Source organism: Mustela nivalis (assembly GCF_964662115.1).
Source record: "Mustela nivalis genome assembly, contig: HAP1_SCAFFOLD_1907, whole genome shotgun sequence".
NCBI classification, from domain to species: Eukaryota; Metazoa; Chordata; class Mammalia; order Carnivora; family Mustelidae; genus Mustela; species Mustela nivalis.
In genome coordinates, this window is record NW_028134757.1 from 28,097 (window position 1) to 47,487 (window position 19,391).

At 43.0% G+C, this 19,391-nt stretch overlaps 1 protein-coding gene across 1 annotated transcript in view; it reads left to right on the forward strand.

Annotated features, from left to right (window-relative positions):
- The window catches only part of LOC309858140 (lisH domain-containing protein ARMC9), a 67,292-nt gene that overhangs the window by 5,188 nt on the left and 42,713 nt on the right, over positions 1–19,391 (forward strand). The window contains exons 2-5 of the mRNA XM_082750829.1: positions 5,023–5,110; positions 6,857–6,982; positions 12,343–12,513; positions 14,233–14,388. Of these exons, the coding sequence (XP_082606955.1) occupies positions 5,060–5,110; positions 6,857–6,982; positions 12,343–12,513; positions 14,233–14,388 (504 nt within the window). The 5' untranslated portion in view covers positions 5,023–5,059. The remainder of the gene's footprint in view (positions 1–5,022; positions 5,111–6,856; positions 6,983–12,342; positions 12,514–14,232; positions 14,389–19,391) is intronic.

Consider the following 19,391-nt stretch of genomic DNA (forward strand, 5'->3'; position numbering starts at 1 on the left):
TTTGCTTTGCCGTGCAAAAACTTTTTATCCTGATAAAATCCCAATAGTTCATTTTTGCCTTTGTTTCCCTTGCCTTTGGAGATGTGTCTAGAAAGGAGCTGCTGAGGCTGAGGTCACAGAGGTTGCTGCCTCTGTTCTCCTCAAGGATTTTGATGGATTCCTGTTTCACATTTAGGTCTTTCATCCATTTTGAGTCTTTTTTGTGTGTGTATGGTGTAAGGAAATGGTCCAGTTTCATTCTTCTGCATGTTGCTGTCCAATTTTCCCAACACTGTTTGTTGAAGAGACTGTCTTTTTTTCCATTGGATATTCTTTTTTGCTTTGTCAAAGATTAGATGACCATAGAGTTGAGGATCCATTTCTGGACTCTATTCTGTTCATTTATGTGTATGTCGGTTTTTGTGTCAGTACCATACTGTCTTGATGATTACAGCTTTGTAATAGAACTTCAAGTTTGGGAATTATGATGCCACCAGCTTTGGTTTTCTTTTTCAACATTAACAAATAAAATTCTTTTTTTTTTTTTTTAAGATTTTATTTATTTATTTGACAGAGAGAGATCACAAGTAGGCAGAGAGGCAGGCAGAGAGAGAGAGAGGAGGAAACAGGCTCCCTGCTGAGCAGAGAGCCCGATGCGGGACTCCATCCCAGGACCCTGAGATCATGACCTGAGCCTAAGGCAGCAGCCTAACCCACTGAGCCACCCAGGCGCCCAACAAATAAAATTCTTAATGGGGAAAAACTCGGAGCTTTTCCCCTTAGGTCAGGAACATGGCAAGGATGTCTACTATCAACACTGTTCAACATAGTACTAGAAGTCCTAGCCTCAGCAGTCAGACAACAAAAAGAAATTAAAGGCATCCAGATAATCAGAGAAGTCAAATTCTCACTCTTTGCAGATGACGTAATACTCTATGTGGGAAACCCAAAAGGCTCCACACCAAAATTACTAGAACTCATACAGGAACTCATCAGAGTGGCAGGATATAAAATCAATGCACAGAAATCAGTTGCATTTCTTTTTTTTTTTTTTTTTTAAGATTTTATTTATTTGACAGACAGAGATCACAAGTAGGCAGAGAGGCAGGCAGATAGAGAGTGAGAGAAGGAAGCAGGCTCCCTGCTCAGCAGAGAGCCCAATGTGGGACTCGATCCCAGGACCCTGAGATCATGACCTGAGCCAAAGGCAGTGGCTTAACCCACTGAGCCACCCAGGTGCCCCAATCAGTTGCATTTCTATACACTAACACTGAGACCGAAGAAAGAGAAATTACAGAATCGATCCCATTTAAAATTGGATCAAAAACCCTAAGATATGTAGGAATAAACCCAACCATAGAGACAAAGGATCTGTACTTGGAAAACTATAGAACACTCATGAAAGAAATTGAGGAAGAAATGGGAAAACGTTCATGGATTGGAAGAACAAATATTGTTAAAATGTGGGGCGCCTGGGTGGCTCAGTGGGTTGAGCCGCTGCCTTCGGCTCAGGTCATGATCTCGGAGTCCTGGGATCGAGTCCCGCATCGGGCTCTCTGCTCAGCGGAGAGCCTGCTTCCCTCTCTCTCTCTCTGCCTGCCTCTCCATCTACTTGTGATTTCTCTCTGTCAAATAAATAAATAAAAATCTTAAAAAAAAAAAATATTGTTAAAATGTCTGTGCTACACAGAGAAATCTGTACATTCAGTGCAATCCCCACCAGAATACCATCAACTTTTTTTTAACGGAGCTGGAACAAATAATCCTCAGATTTGTATGGGAACCAGAAAAGACCCTGAATAGCCAAAGGAATGTTGAAAAAGAAAATCACTTTTTCCTTTACTTTGAACTCACACACACCAACCTTCTCAGCACCCCTCTCGGGTGCTTTGTGGGCCTGTGACACTTATGGCTGGGGCACTCAAGCTGGCCTCTCAGAAAATCACTTTTTCCTTTACTTTGAACTCACACACACCAACCTTCTCAGCACCCCTCTCCGGTGCTTTGTGGGCCTGTGACACTTATGGCTGGGGCGGCACTCAAGCTGGCCTCTCAGACACCCCCCCCACCCCCGGTTTCCCCCACCTCAGCAAATGGCATCTGCCTAGGCCCCAGCGTCGCCCTTGGCCTTTTCCCTTCACATCAGCAGGTCTTGCCACCTCTCCCTTTAACAAGTGGAAGCCGAGCCCTTCCCAAGATTCCTTTTGCTCATCCAGACTTTCCTATCACCAGCTTGGGCTTTGCTATGGCGTCCTTACCGCTCGGTCCCCTCAGTCTCTCTCCCGTAGAGCAGACCCCGCTGTTATGAACTGTCACTAGGGTGGTGGCAGTCCCCTGTCGGTCCCCTCTCTGGGCTTCCTGGTACATGCAAGCTGCTCCTTTACGCAAGGCCTGTTCTACCTGGCCCGGCACCTTAAGTCCTCCTGGGTCTGCTTTGCTTCTCTCCTCTCACCCACGGGACCTCAGCACTCCGCAGCCCCTGCCCTCCCTGTCCTCCAGATCTGGAGGTGATCTCCCTGTCCCCCCTCTCATCTCTGCCCACATGTTTCCAGGGAGGCCTTCTCTGCCCCCACTATCTAAAATAGCCCCATATGCCTCTTCCCCAAGCCCTATCCCCTTCCTTGCTTGATTTTCCCCATACCTGAAATTACTTCCATTCATTTTTGAGCAACTGCAGCATGCCAGGCACTGGCCACCCCAGGGGAACAGGTGCTCTCCTGAATCCACAGTGAGCAGTACTTAGATGTAGGGACATGCAAGTCAGGTAGTGGTTAGTGCTGTTGAGAAAATAAAACAGGATGAAAGACTGAGCAGTGATGGGGCTGACCCTGTACAAAGGGTAGTTGGGGCAAGTCTTTCTGAAGGGGTGACATTTAAGCAACTGAAGGAGACGGGGATGTCAGAGGGTATCTGCACTAAGTGCAAAGTCCCCAAGAGAGGGCAGGCATGTGATGTGGCTGTCTGGTGGGAGTGGCCACGCAGTGGCTATCATGGCTCAAGTTAACAGAACGAAGGAGAGTGTGTGGGAGGCCATGTTGTGTAGCCTTTGAGAGTTGGGCCTAAGTAGTGTAGCCTTCCTCTGGAGGGTGCTGGAACCACGGGAGGGTCGTGAGCAGGAAGGCAAAGATCACTTGTTAGTAGGATAGAAATGGAAGTGTAGAGAGAGAGAGAACGGGAGATTGTGTCACTGTACCTCCGGGGAGATGAAGCCACAAGACGGTGGTAAGACCAAGAAGACAGCGAAGAGAGGGAAATGACTACATTTAACCTTCCTGACTTGTGTTCAAATAACTGAAATCAAATGCACCGGAATGGGCAGTTCAAAATGTAATGTTACAGAATCATGTGTTCCTAGAACTAGAAGACGTCAATTCTCCACTTTCTTTTATAGAGAAAAGAGGCCCTGAGCTTCAGTGATTTGCCCTGGATCAGGTGCCAGCGAATGGCAGTTAAGATTAGTGCCCAGGCTTTGTCGTTCCCCTGGGGTTATGGACAGCAAATCTGGCTTAAGAGCCTGGGAGTGGGGCACAAGGAGTGGCTTCTTTGGGCACACCTGGAAAACAGAAAAAGTAGAAAATACTTTTTAAAAAGATTTGCAATATTTTATTTAAATGTTTGGAAATGTACATAGATATTGTGCATTCCTAAATGTAATGAAAAACCTAACCATGGGGCACCTGGGTGGCTCAGTCTTTTAAGCTTCTGACTCTTGATTTCAGCTCAAGTTATGATCTCAGGGTCATGAGATCAAGCCCCGTGTTGGGCTCCATGCTGGGCTCTATGCTGGACATGATTAAGATTCTCTCCTTCTCCCTCTGTGCACCCCGCACCACCCTCCCCCCACCACACTGCTTGCTCTCTCTCTAAACTAAACAAAACAAAAACTGACCTAATACATTCCCTGGTGCATGAGTTTGTGTTAACACCTGTGTAAATGCACACCACTTCCTCCTCCATTACTGACTGTAAGGCTAAATGATTATGGTCTTCAGGAAACATTAAAAATTTTCTTGCAGGGGGCGCCTGGGTGGCTCAGTGGGTTAAAGCCTTTGCTTTCGGCTCAGGTCATGATCCCAGGGTTCTGGGATTGAGCCCTACATCTGACTCTCTGCTAAGCAGGGAGCCTGCTTCCCCCTCTCTCTCTGCCTACTTGTGATCTCTCCCTCTCAAATAAATAAATAAAATCTTTAAAAGAAATTTCTTGCAAATGGTATCCCATATCTTTGTGTGAATGATTACTACTTTTTATTTGGAGGCGGAGTGAGGATTGGTGAGTTTATTTATATCAGATTAATATTAATGTATATCCTTCTTTAAAGTAAATGCATGAACCCTATCAAATTCTGTTTTGTTCTAAAATGTACTTTGTGGACTTGACTGTTTGAATTACACATACCACATTATGGCACATTAGAAAGCCAAATAAGAAGATTAATCTTCCCCAGTCTCTCTAGCAATCCTCGATGCCCATTTACACCACCTTCTAGCCTGTGTTCGTATTCATTTTAGTAGTTGTCATAGAAGAAAGAATTACTTTAAACGTGAGCCTCCATATTTTTGTATGATAAATAACCAAAAATCGGGGGCCTAAGACGACATGGAAGTCCGAAATAGGTCTCACTAAGTTAAAATCAACGTGTTCCCAGGGCTTGTTCATTGCTGAAGGCTCCAGAGGAGAATCTGTACCTTGCCTTTTTGAACATCTAGAGGCTGCCTGCACTAGTTCTTTGGCTTGGGGCCCTTCCTCCACTTTCAGGGCCAGCGAAGCATCACTCTGACATTGTCCCTCTTGCCTCCTTGTAAGGACCCCTGTGATTACACTGGGCCCACCAGATAATTATATATATTCTCCTTATTTTAAGGTCAGCTGATTAGCAGGCTTGATTCCATGTGCAACTTTAATGCCCTCTTACCATGCAATCTAGAATATTCCCAGGTTCTGGGGATTTGGATGGGGGCCTTATTCTGCCCACCACAGCTACGTTGTTATCATTTCACAGATGGCTGAAATGAAAGCATTTATCTTCTGTTTTTGTCTTGTAGAGACTTTTGCTGTGTGAAATAACAGTAACAGTTCACTATGGGAGATGTTCTGGCTCATGAATCAGAATTACTTGGACTTGTGAAAGAGGTATGTTTTTCAACACAGGGGTCGCAGAAAGAGATCTTGTATTTTACAATGCAGCAAATTTTATAGTGTCTTATAATGCATCCTTACATTAGAGTTACCTGTTTTCCATTATATGATTTTTTGTTTTCATAACTAAATTGAAATCCTAAAGCCATTTGAAAAAAATTTCTTTAAAGAAAATTATAATAGGGACACAAGGGTGGCTCAGTCACTTAAAGTGTCTGCCTTCGGCTCGGACCATGATCCCAGCGTCCTGGGATCAAGTCCCACATCGGGCTCCTTGCTCAGCTTCTGCTTCTCCCTCTGTCTCCTGTTCCCTCTTTTTATGCTCTCTTTCTCTGACAAATAAATAAAATCTTAAAAAAAAAAAAAAAAGAAAGAAAATTATAATAACATATGCTCGCAGTAAAGAATCAAACGAAGTGGAAGTATGAAAAGTTTATTTCCCTGTTCCGCTCCTGCAGGAACCGCTATTAATGGGTTAGCCTAGTTTTCCAGATTTTTTTCCTGTGACTATTAAAAATATATTTGCATGTCTGTAATTTGTTTTACAAAATGGAATGATGGCATACACATTGTTCTAAAGCTTGGCTTCTCTCCCTTGACAGTAATATGGCATGAATATCTTCCTGTGATCTGCCTCATACTTCTTAGGCTATAGACTGTTTCACTGAGTGGCTCTATCTACTTAACTTGTTGTTAATGGACATTTAGATTTCCTACACTGAAAGCTTTTGAAGGACAGGACCCACACCCTAGGCTTTTTTATATTCTCTGATGCTTTTAGCATGGGGCAAGCACAGTTTCTTGGTGCTCAAGAAACCGTGGCTGCTGTTTAAATCTGTGATTAAACCATTCATCAGACACTGTGAGCCACAGCCTGGGAGCTAGTCATCTGCCCTGGAAATGCAGCTTTGGAATTCGTTGGTGCGATCCTGAATGTGTTCTTAAAGCTGGCCCAGCAAAGGGTTGTGGACAGGGCCTGGGGAAAGAGCCCGCCCACAGGAGGTTCTCTACTCCTGTTCTCTCCTCCTTCTCAGTCTGTGGCAGTCACGTCTTTTAGTGTATTTTAAATTTGCTGTATATTAAATATTTTAAATTTGCTGCATTGTAAAATACAAGGCAGTCACGTCTTTTAGTGTATTTTAAATTTGCTGAATTGTAAAATACAAGACGTGACTGCCACAGACTGAGAAGGAGGGGAGAACAGGAGTAGAGTACATATAGGGAAAGCCAAGAGAGGGGTGTCTGGGAGCGATGGGGAGCAGGAGCGCTGTGCTCGAGGATCACCGATGATGTTGCCCATCTTTAATGGCTTGTCTTCTGTTCCTAAGGAAGGACAGCCACTCTTCACAGTGCCAGTTCCAGGTGGCAAATTCCCAGAGACCTACCAGACCCAAAGCCGTCAGGCCTTCCAAGGATCACTTTTGCCTTTTTCGGAATGCTGCACACATCATTTTGCTTCTATTAACAATGATCACAAATCATGACGCTTACATTTTCTTTCTGAAAGCAAATTTATTTTCTGTAAATAAGCATTTTCTATGATACTGTCTTTCTAGGCTCTGGAGGTGTGTGTCAAGTAAGTAAATTCAAAGCTGGATCCTGAATTCTCCCAAAGATGACAGTTTGTTAACCCCATTATACATAGGTGACAACTTTGAGCTGGTACAGTTACATCAAAGACAGTTACTTTGTTGATGTTAAAATAGAGAAATAAAGATACATCTATGTTCTTTTTTATAGTATTTAGATTTTGCCGAATTTGAGGACACCTTGAAAACATTTTCAAAAGAATGCAAAATGAAAGGAAAGCCATTATCTCAAACAGCAAGTGGCTCTTTAAGGGACTCCAAATCACTGATCATCCAGGTAATATTTTGCTTTTTTTTGGCAGGGGGGATATCTGTCAATAATCAAGATGCTGTTATTTAGAGAATATTGGAATTGTTCTGGAAACCTGGTCAGATTGGCTTTTATTTTATTAATTAATTAATTGATATTTTAAAGTAAACTCTGTGCCCACCGTGGGGCTAGAACTCACAACTCTGAGATCAAGAGTCACATACTCCAGTGACTGAGCCAGCCAAGGGCCCCCAGGCACCCCACAATGACTTGTAGATGCTCAGGTGTTTTTGCATGAATTAGAAATATCTTTTTTTTTCTTTTTTTTTAGTTAATGTATAATGTATTATTTGTTTCAGGGATACAGGTCTGTGAATCTTCAGTCTTCAGTCTACAGGGACATAATACATATGTATTATGGACATAATACATATCCTCCCTAGTGTCCATCACCCAGCCACCCCATCCCTCCTACCCCCATCCACTTCAGCAACCCTCAGTTTGTTTCTTGAGATTAAGAGTCTCTTATGGTTCATCTCCCTCCCTGATCCCTTTTTCCCTCCCTTCCCCCCAATGACCCCCCACTCTGCCTCTCAAATTCCTCATATCAGAGAGATCATATGATAATTGTTTTTCTCTGACTGACTTATTTTCGCTTAGCCGAATACCCTCTAGTTCCATCCACATCATTGCAAATGGCAAGATTTTGGGTTTTTTTTTGATGGCTACGTAGTATTCCATTGTATAAATATACCACATCTTCTTTATCCATTCATTTGTCCATGGATATCTAGGCTCTTTCCATAGTTTGGCTATTGTGGACATTGCTGCTATGAACATTGGGGTGCACGTGCCCCTTCAGGTCAGTACATTTGTATCTTTGGGTAAATACCCAGTAGTACGATTGCTGGGTCATAGGGTAGCTCTATTTTCAAGTTTATGAGGAACCTCCATACTGTTTTCCAGAGTGACTGCACCAGCTTGCATTCCTACCAACAGTGTAGGAGGGTTCCCCTTTCTCCTCATCCTTGCTGACACCTTTCGTTTCCTCACTGGTTAATTTTAGCAAATCTGACTGGTGTGAGGTGGTATCTCAGTGTGGTTTTGATTTGTATTTCTTTTTTTTTCTTTTCTTTTTTTTTTTTTTAAAGATTTTATTTATTCATTTGACAGAGAGAGATCATAAGTAAGCAGAGAGGCAGGCAGAGAGAGAAGAAGGGAAGCAGGCTCCCTGCTGAGCAGAGAGCCCCATGTGGGACTTGATCCCAGGACCCTGACTGAGATCATGACTTGAGCTGAAGGCAGCGGCTTAACCCACTGAGCCAGCCAGGTGCCCCTTGATTTGTATTTCTTGATGCCAAGTGATGTTGAGCACTTTTTCATATGTCTGTTGGCCATTTGGATGTCTTCTTTGGAGAAATGTCTGTTCATGTCTTTCTTTACTTTAGAAAGAGGGAGTGCATGCAAGTAAGGGGAGGGGCAGAGGGAGAGGAAGAGGGAGAGAAGCAGACTCCCCACTGACCACAGAGCCTGCCACTATGGGGCACTGTCTCAAGACCCTGAAACCATGACCCGAACCAAAATCAAGAGTCAGTGCACAACTGACTGAGCTACCCAGGCACTCCAGTAATAATATCTCCCTTCCCTAGGAAATGGGTTGTGATGTAATATCTTCCACATAAGTACATTTTTGTTCATTTTATTTATTTATTTAAGTTTTTAATTTAAATTCAATTTACTTGACATAATGTATTATTAGGTATAGTTTAGTGATTCGTCAGTTGCATATAACACTCAGTGCTCATTCCAGCAGGTGTCCTCTTAGTGTACATTTCTTAGGAAGAGGAAAAAGAGGATGCTGTGCAGTTGCCTAGGAACTGAAACAAACATGTTCCCTGTCCTGAGGAGTTTTAGGTTATGCATTTTAGGCACTGGGGACTCAATAAACCAAACCAAAGCTCACCCCCTCCAGGCGTTTGCATTCTAATTCAGGGAGGCTGGAGGGGACAGGGAGTAAGGTTTGTCCATGTTGTTGCATGTGACAAAGTTTCCTTCTTTTTTAAAGCTGAAGGATATTCCATTATATGTCTATTACATTTTGTTTATCTGTTTGTCCATCAATGGACACTTGAGTTTTTCTCACCTCTTGGCTATTGTGAATATTGTGCTGCTGTGAACACAGGAGTACAAATATCTCCGAGATGCTGCTTTCAGTTATTTTGGATCTATACCCAGAAGGGGATTACTGGATCATATGGTAGTTCTATTTTTAATTTTTTAGGAACCTTTATATTCTTTTTTGTTGTTATTGAATTTTATATTCCCATCAACAGTGTGCAGAGGGGTGTAAGTTCTCCATAGCCTTGCCCACACTTTTTTGTTTTGTTTTGACAGTAGTCATCCTAATGGATGTAAAGGGATATCTTGTGATTTGGGTTCACATATTTCAGATGTATTCAGGTCCATTTTTTTCTTTAAAGATTTTATTTATTTATTTGACAGACAGAGATCACAAGTAGACAGAAAGGCAGGCAGAGAGAGAGGAAGGGATGCAGGCTCACTGCTGAGCAGAGAGCCTGATGCAGGGCTCCATCCCAGGATCCTGAGATCATGACCAGAGCTGAAGGCAGAAGCTTAACCCACTGAGCCACCCAGGTGCCCCAGTCCATTTTTTCTATAACTTGAAAGACCTCAAAACTTTCTGATTGCCACAAGCGTATTTTTTTGGTTCATCCAAAAAGTAGCTGTGCCCACTGTGATAGCAATTTCAAACAAAATACCTGGAACAGCATCTTAGCAAAATATCTTAAGTGTCAGTGGCACTCAACAAACTGAGAATTTCCTGAAGCACACTTCTGTAAGAAGTGGGTCTATGTGTGTATGTTCGTGTTTATAAGTTATTGTGGATGGTGTGTACGTATTCTGAGCTTGGTGATTCTGGCTGGGATCTTGGTTTATAGTAGAGAAGATCATTAATATTTGTGACTTTATATTTATATATATTTTTATATATTAAAATTATATATAATATTTTTAATATATAATATATCATATATTATATAACATAATATATTTATATATATTTATTTTATATATTATTATATACAAATATATATTTATTTTATATATTAAAATATATATTTTTATATATTGTGACTTTATATTAATATTTGTGACATTAATATTTATAACACTGGATTGCTTTGTATGTTGGTATTAAATCCAGGGACTATTTCCAAGTGCAGGATATGAATCATACGTTAGGGTGGATTTTAGATGTGATTATAACGATACAGGAAAGGCTTGTGGTCCCAGATCTACAAAGGAAGAATTTAGAATAAACTGTATGTGGCCCATTTGAACATGTGGACTCTGCCAAGCCACGTAAGAAAATACCTTGACTCGAAGCCTTAAAATACTCACAAGTCTGTATGCAACTCTTTCACACAAAGAGTTCTTGGTCACCAGCCCTCTCCTGGGAACACGCCTCCCCTGCAGTGGCTTGCAGGGACGACAGGGTTGGCTGAGAGCTCAGCAGTGGGGAGCCTGGAGTGGGATCAGGCTCCAGCAGCACTGGCCCTTGGAAAGATCCCCTGCACCTTTGTACCAGTTCGTAATGGGCTTACTCCCAGTTCTTGACTGTTTGTACTTTGGGCATCTCCCCTCCCGTGGTTGTTGATGGGCTGTCCTTCTCTGTTTCCAAGGCCAAGGAGCCAAGACCTTCCAGAGTAAGGTGATCGTCAGCTGTTCTTGACCACACGACATAGAGAACATTTCTGTGATAAGCACAGTAGAAGATTCTGTTTTTTAAAGATTTATTTATTTATTTGAGAGAGAGTGCAGCTTGGGGTGCAGAGGGAGAGGGAGACACTCCAAGCAGACTCCACACTGAGCGTGGAACCTGGTGTGGGGCTCATCTCAAGATTCTAAGATCACGACCTCAGTTGAAACCAAGAGTTGATTGCCACCCAGGTGGCAAGATCCTTTTTTTTTTTTTTAAATTTATTTGAGAGGGAATAAGTGGGTGAGAGAGAGAGAGAGAGAGAGAGAGAGCACGAGCCAGGGCAGAGGCAGAAGGAGAAGCAGACTCCCCACTGAGCTGGGAATCTGATGCCAGGCTCAATCCCAGGTCCCCAAGATCATGGCGTGAACTGAAGGCAGACACTTAATCATCTGAGCCACCCAGACGGCCCTCGAAGATTCTTTATTAATGAATGTCTTTAAGTATAACTGGACAGTTCAACACTGTGCAGTACATTCCCATTTTATAATATTAACAAGCTTATTTCTGAACAACCTAAAAAAAAAAGAGGAAAACCATAAAGCCATTTTAAAAATATATAAAAAAAATGATCAATTAACAGTGATGAATAATGGTGTTGGGTGGGGGGAACTGAAGGTTCTACAGAAAATCTAATCCAAGGAAAGCTTTTGCGAATGAGCACAAAATGTAGGTCTGAGTATCTTGGGCATTTGATATAATAAGGAAAGCAATATGAATCATGTGGTTTGGGGAAGTTCTGTCCATTCTGCCTTATTCTTGAATCTGCAAAATTATGCAGCAGGTGTTTGCACTGGGTCAGTCCTCATTCTTGTGGGGCCAGTTCCATGATAATCGTCACATCCTTTCCTCAGAATTCTCTATTTCAGCTTTTGCATGATAGGTTGGGAAACTGTCTGCCCTCCATGGTCAGACTCACAAGCCCTGAGTCTGGAAGGTCACCAAGCCTGTGATCCTTCCTCCACCTCCAGCCTGTGTGTCCCTGTTTCTGTAGTTGGTGGTCATAGAGTCACTCTGTGGTGCGTTGGGATCTGTCGTCACTTCCCAAGTACCATCCTAATGAGATATGCATTAGCAACAGGGAGCAAATGGCAGCATCCCCCTCCCGGCCCCCCGCCAAGCCCAGGCATGGGGTTGACTGGGGCAGTATGTGGGGGGAGCTACTCCAGAACTCAGCTGGGCTGTCAGTTAGCTCCCGTGTGCAGGTTGAGTTCTGCTGAGGCTTGGCTGGGCTTTGGGTCTGGCCTGGTTTTAGCGATCACATGCTGTGGGTCAGCAAGTCCACGTGTATTTATGTGCCCGTGAGTTTTCTGGCCTCAAGTCCTGGGCCTGTGCCTGGCTCCTTTACTTCAGAGAGTTAAATGTTTCATCTGTTCCTTGTAAAGCCAAGACTTGATACTGCAGCCAGGGTCGGTTTGTGTGAATCTCAGCCTAAGATGCTTGAAGCCTTCTAGCTCTCTCTTTTCCTGTCCCTTATCTCGGGGAGGAGACTGAGTTTTCATTACCCTAGAACCATGGAGCATATGTGGTCTCTAGGGTATTAGGTAACTTGTGAGAATTTGGGGCATCCCTTACGACGGGTTCAGTCTTATGTCTTCTCCAACAGAAGGACCTCGTTGCTGCATTTGACAATGGAGACCAGAAGGTGTTCTTCGATTTGTGGGAGGAGCACGTTCCCAGTTCCATTCGAGATCATGACTCCCTTGCCCAGAAGTTGGAATTCTATCTTCACATCCATTTTGCCATCTACCTTCTGAAACACTCCGTAGGGAGACCTGTAGGTTCCCTTTGTGATTTGGTGGGTCTGAGTGGTATGTTCAAGGGGAACATTAGCTGTTTGTTTTGTAAATGAGCATTAATTTAGTTTTGCGGCCATTTTCTCGTATATTTCCAAGGAAATTTTCTATCTCATTCCCAGCAGTTTATTTTGTAGTTTATACAGAGATTAAATAATTTCTGTACATGGTTTTCCTCAATGTCTCAAATTTTTTGAAAACCTAGCAAAAGTTTCCCTATTTGGCAACTTAACATAAATACACATATGTCTAAGAGGACGCCTAATGAGACCACATATTAGACTGTCTATCAGAAGAATTTAAGCTTAAGTCTTGGAAAGATGCCTGTTTGTGAAGGTCTGTGTGAGTAGTCAGTCCTTCTGCAGGAGTGCAGAGGGCGTGGCTGAGAGTGGCTGCCACTGTGGCTGTCAAGCCTCCCAGCATATAGCAAATGACAGAAGGGAGCAGTGCCATGTTGACATTTGACCACATGCCTTTCTTTTTTCTTTTCTTTTTTTAAGATTTTATTTATTTATTTGACAGACAGAGATCACAAGTAGGCAGAGAGGCAGGCAGAGGTGGGGGCGGGGAGCAGGCTCCCTGTTGAGTAAAGAGGCGGGTGCAGGGTTCTGTCCTAGGACCCTGAGATCATGACCTGAGCCAAAGGCAGAGGCTTAAACCACTGAGCCACCCAGATGTCCCAACCACGTGCCTTTCTTTAGTGGCTTCTCCTTGCGTTAGCTACCACCCCCAAGCCCCTGTGTTCACTTATTAAAATGTCAGGGGGGCCAGAGGAGGGGTCAGTAGCGGAGGGAACTGCTTTACAGTAAGTTGTGGTAACCATTCCTGTTTCTGAGGACAAGGCACATGGGGGGTGACATTATGGGATATTTTCACTTTCTTTATTTCTGTTTTCTAACTTTTTAATTTTGACATAAGATTAAAAAAAATCCATTAAACATCATATTTTTTTTAAGCCCAGTGGCCAGAAGAGGGCTTCCCGGTGTAGACGGAGTAAGATGTGTCAAATAGAAGAATACACATCCACAAGGTGCACATAACTGGTGTGGCCAGGTGGTCAGAGAGGGAGAGTACTCGATTCCAGGCTGAGTAGCTCAAGTCCTCCAACCTCACTGAGGCGCTGGAGGAAATCAAAGTTGTTTTGGATCACACATGGAACCAGTGAAGCCCGCAAGAGCAGTCCTTAGTTTGCTTTGTAAAGGAAAGGAAGAATGCCATGGAAGCATCTGTTTCAAAAACCATAAAGGTCCACCTGTTCACCTGTAGACACCTCTCCTGAGGGAATCCTGGAGACACAGCCACATGTTTATGATCTGTGACAAGTGGAAACCATGCCCATGTCTAATAATAAGGGAATTGGTTAAGTAAATTGTGATAGACCCATGAGATGATATGTTGTCCTGCTGGTAGAAATGATGGTTATGAAGAATTTTAAAGATCTGAGAACGTGATAATTACAAAGTAAAAGGGCAGCAAGTGGAACTGTATATCCAGTTCTCTGAGAGTCATGACAAATTTTGGTCAAGGGGCACATTCGGGGTGGTGTTAGAATGACCAGAGACAGCGTGCTTGCTAGGCCGGGTGGGAAGGAAGCCAGCATCGTGGCTGGAACTGGAGGAGCCACGGAGAGAGGATGGGATGGACGGGAGGACTGGGCGTCCAGCATGAGACCCCAAGCAAGCATCTTTCCTTCTTTGCAGGACAAAGAGGACCTGGATGAGAGGATTTCTTATTTCAAAACCTACCTGGAGACCAAAGGGGCAGCATTGAGCCAGACCACGGAGTTTCTCCCATTCTATGCTCTGCCTTTTGTTCCTAACCCCATGGTACACCCCTCGTTTAAAGAGCTCTTCCAGGTGAGTGACCAACCTGATCTGGGGTGGCGTTGCAGTTTCATCTCGTCAATGCTTGTGGTTTCTGAATGATGCTGTAAAAAACTGAAAATTCGCTTCTGTTTTCAGATAATTTTCTTGGGCGAACTTTTCTTGTGCCATAAAATGTGATTTTTTTTTTTTTTTTTTGGTTGGATTAAGACTTGTTAACCCAGACTAACAGAAAGAACTATCTTTAAGTGTACATTCCTTGCATACTTTTTCAGTATCGAAAGATAAGTTTTATTTAATTACAGTGCAGATTGGTGGCCTGAAAAGAACTAGGTTATTTTATGTAATTGCTGGCTATATATGTTTTAATTTGTATTAGGAGTCTCATTTACTTGGCACATGTCTGAGGACCTGGTTGTGTACTATTACTTCCTTCAGACTACTTGCCTAAGCTCTTTTCATTGTTTTATTTCAGCACAGTTGACATTTCAGCGTACTATTTATTATCAGTGTTTATCCACTATAGTAATTCTTATTGACTTAGCAAAATTAAGGTGTCCCCTGAGAGGCTTATGAGAACGTGGAAGACTGACGTGAAGGACTGACGCAGTTGCTTTTTCTAAAGCAAGATCTCACACCGTCTCTGAGTATCTCTCTGGAGAGTGCTCATGGGACACGGGACAATGGATGAAACTCCTTTCTTTCCAGACCCGGCATATCTCCGTCTCCTGTTCTGTTATCCTTTAGTCAGACACCTGTCAGCTTTCCTGAAAAGCAGCCCCAAAACTGAAGGCCAGGGAGCTAACTGACTTCATCAAAGCAGGGTTGGCTTGGAGTAGCCGATGTTGAAGTCTGTGCTTGGTTTTCTTTGTCCATTCAAATTTAGTTTTGCCCCTTTCCTCTCTGAGAAGTCTGAAAATATAGAGTGTTTAAGGAAGGGGGTAAAACTTGAAAAGAAATATTGGGCTTTCTCACCGTGAAGACTTCTGTTTATGAAGATGATGGCACAGCCACAGGGCTGGCCTGCAGAGTTCACCCTCATGGGGATTATTTTATCCCCCTTTTTTTTCCCTTTTGCTACTCTTTACATACGTTCTTTCAGTAGCCATCACAGGTGCTTGAGTATGTAAACATAATAAAATCTAAAGCTCATATCTTCCTCCTCTTCCTGAGCGTTACAAGGACCTTAGAATGCATTTGCCTCCTTCATCCCCTTCCCAGCTCACATGTTGTTATTGTCAAGTGTTAACACTCATACTTTAACCCCACACACTACAGAATCTTACTACTTTATGCGATCTGAGTGTGTATGGATTTACCCTTCTATTTATCCATAGTTGTGCTTGCTGTTCCATCTCACATTAAGGACCTTCCATGTGTAATCATCTTCTCTGCCTTACGTACGTCCCTTTAGTCTCCTTTAGCTGGAGATCCTTCTTCCCATTCTCGCTTGTCTGAAATGTCTCTGTTGCTTTCTCAGACAGGGTCCAGAATGTAAGTTTACAGCTATTTTCTTTCTTTCTTTCTTCCTTAATTTTTTTTAAAAAAGATTTTATTTATTTATTTGACAGAGATCACAAGCAGGCAGAGAGAGAGAGAGAGAGAGAGAGAGAAGCAGGCCCCCTGCTGAGCAGAGAGCCCGATGTGGGACTCGATCCCAGGACCCTGAAATCATGACTTGAGCCGAAGGCAGAGGCTTAACCCACTGAGCCACTCAGGCGCCCTTTCTTTCTGCTTTTAAAAGATTTATTTATTGATTTTGAGAGAGAGCTCGAGAGAGCAGGCATGGGGTGGGGAGGGGCAGAGGGAAGAGGGAGTGGGAGAGCATCTCAAGCAAACTCCATGCTGAGCTCAGAGCCCAGTGTGGGCTGGATCTCACAACCCTGAGATCATAACCTCAGCTGAAACCAAGAGTTGGATGCCCAACCCACTGAGCCACCCAGGCGCCCCAGACAGCTATTTTCTTTTATGACGTTGAAGGTGATGTTATCACCTTGCTTCCGTTGTTGCTGTTGGAGGTTGGCCATCATTCCAATTGCTCTTCCCACGTAGGTAATCTGTCTTGTTTCTCTGACCTTTGAGGTTGTGTAATTTTACTGTGGCATGTCTAGGGGTAGATTTCTATTTTCACATGGGATTTGCTGAGCTTTCTGGATGTGACGTTTTGTTTCTTTCAACAGCTCTGGAAAATTCTGTTTCCTCTTCATATATTGTCTCTTCTCTTTATTATTTTTATTGGATGTCTGATTAAATCTATATTTAATCTACATATCTGATTAAATCTGCATTAGACTTGCTTCTTCTGTCCTTTTTTCTTTTTTCATTTAAAAAATTTGTGGTGAAATACACAAAAATAAAATTTACCATCTCAACCATTGTGAAATGCACAGGTTAGCAGAGTCAAGGATGTTCCCAGTTTGTGCCCTCCATGTCTTTTTTTTTTTTAAAGATTTTATTTATTTATTTGAAACAGAGAGATGACAAACAGGCAGAGAGGCAGGCAGAGAGAGAGGAGGAAGCAGGCTCCCTGCTGAGCGGAGAGCCCAATGCGGGGCTCGATCCCAGGACCCTGAGATCATGACCTGAGCCGAAGGCAGCGGCTTAACTCACTGAGCCACCCAGGCGCCCCCCTCCATGTCTTTTAAAATCTTGTATTTTCCATCTTGCGATCTCTGTGTTCTGGGTGGACTGTGTTCTGGGTGACTTATTCACACCTGTCTTCAGACAGTCTAATTTGTTCTTTAATCTCTTCTTTGAATTTGTAATTTCGGTTACTAACTTTTACTAATGGAAGTTCTTTTTGTTTTTTAATTCATGTTTATTGGGTCATTTTTTTTTTAAAGATTTTATTTCTTTATTTGACAGAGGGAGAGATCACAAATAGGCAGAGAGGCAGGCAGAGAGGGGGAAGCAGGTTCCCCCTCGAGCAGAGAGCCTGATGTGGGGCTCAATCCCAGAACCCTGGGATCATGACCCAAGCTGAAGGCAGAGGCTTTAACCCACTGAGCCACCCAGGTGCCCTGGGTCATTTTTTATAGTCTCTTATTTTTTGCTCATATTTTCAAGCCTTTCTTTTTATTTTTTCACCATATTATACATCAGCAGCCTTTGTAGATTTGTTCCTGCTGAGTTTAATATCTGCTGGTTCTCATCCACTGTGCCTTATATCTCTTTTTTGAGGGAAAAAAAAAGTTATTTTGAGTTTTGACAATGAGTTTATTTTATTTGGGACTTGTGGGAATTTTTTGAGGCCTGAGTGGAGTTTGGTTCTTTCAGAGAAGATCTGCATTTGCATCTCTCAGTCATCTAAGGCATCACCAACTCAGGATCATTTTAAATTGAATTTCTTTGCTCAAGGCTTTGGGAACCACATAGATAATTTCAGTTTAGGCTGCAATTTTGTGTGTGTGTGTGTGGTTATGAAGTTTCAAATGAGGTTTTTTTCCCCTCTTCTACCTAATGTCAAGGTCAAGACAGGTAGATTTCCTTGCTATAGCCTTCTAGGAAGTAAATTGGCTTGTCCTTGACTTTTTCCTGATGGTATAGACTTTTTCCTGATGGTATAGAGAGTGAGTGCATGAAATGGGGGAGGGCAGAGGGAGAAGCAGACTCCCTGCTAAGCAGGGAGCGCGATATAAGACTTGATCCCAGGACTTTGGGATCATGACCTTAGCCGAGGGCAGACACTTAACCAACCAAGCCAACCAGATGCCCTGGGATCCCAGTTTTATGCCAGGGTCTCCTATTAGATTGCTTACTATGAGTGGATCCTAGTGTCTACTGTCTTCTGTACCATGACTGCTCTTAGAACTGAGGTGTAAAGTCTTCTAGACTCTGAGTTATCCTTAGAGTGAAAACTGTCATTTTTAGCCTCTGCTTTTACTTTCTTGCCACTTGAGGATGGATTTTAAAGTATGGTTAACTTATCCAGCTTTTTTAGTTGCTTTCCTTGCTTTTTTAGGTTATCTTTTCTGCTGAGAGGTCACGAAAGGAAATTCCTTTGTAGAGATTGAAATGAGCTCTTTTCAACAAATTATTTGTCAGTGAGCATCTCTTTGAAGACATATTTAGGTATTGATCACTTCCAGAAAAACTTTTGGGCACTTAGGTGCCAGGAACCAAGTCAAGCTTAATTAGAAAATGGAAAGAAATGGAAGGAATTCTTGTAGGCTCTGTGAGGGAGAGAGGGGCAGTGGGTAGGCCAAGAGAGGCAAGCATGGAGCTGTCGCCTTCTTTCCACAAGAATACCATGCTTTTATTTATTTCATATATTAGGGTTCTGGGCAAGATTTTGAATGATCAGAAGCATTTTGCTGTTGGAAAACAAGTCAGACAATCACTCATCTAGTGTAAATTCTACATTCTACAAGTGGAAAGACTATGATGTGAAGAGCAGAAATGACTTAGTGCAGGCAGGAAAACCAGCCCAGTGCTTTCCCCGCGCCATGGGAGCTGGCCAGTCAGGTGCCTACCAGACTTGGGAAATGTTCTTGTTCTCAAGGCTGAAAGCACAGAAAAATAAGAGCAGTCAAGAAAAAAAAAGGGGGTTGGGATTCACTGCCCAGAGAGATATTATCCCAGTCTTCTCCTTGTCATTAGCAGAGCGTCATGAGGTAAACAGTTAAATTGAAAATATATGCTTGTTGGTTATACAACGTAGTAATCAGCAACAGAGCCATTTAACTGAAAGTCTACATGTCCCAAATATTTTGTTTTGTTTGTTTGTTTTTTAAGACATCTTCATTTCTGTTAGTCAACATAGTAGTCCTTCCCTGCAGTTCTTTTTTACGTGGTTGAGTGCAGAAGTCTTGAGCGGTAGCGTGCTGTACTAGTCTCCCAGAGCTGCTGGAACCAAAGGCCACAGACCAGGTGCCTTAAACAACAGAATCTTACTGTCTCCCAGTTCATGAGGCTGGAGGTCTGAAATCAAGGTTTTGGCAGAGCTGTGCTCCCTGTGAAGCCTCTAGGGGAGGATCCTTCCTTGCCTCTCATGGCTTCTGGTAGCCTCAAATGTCCCTTGGCTTGTAGCAGCTTAA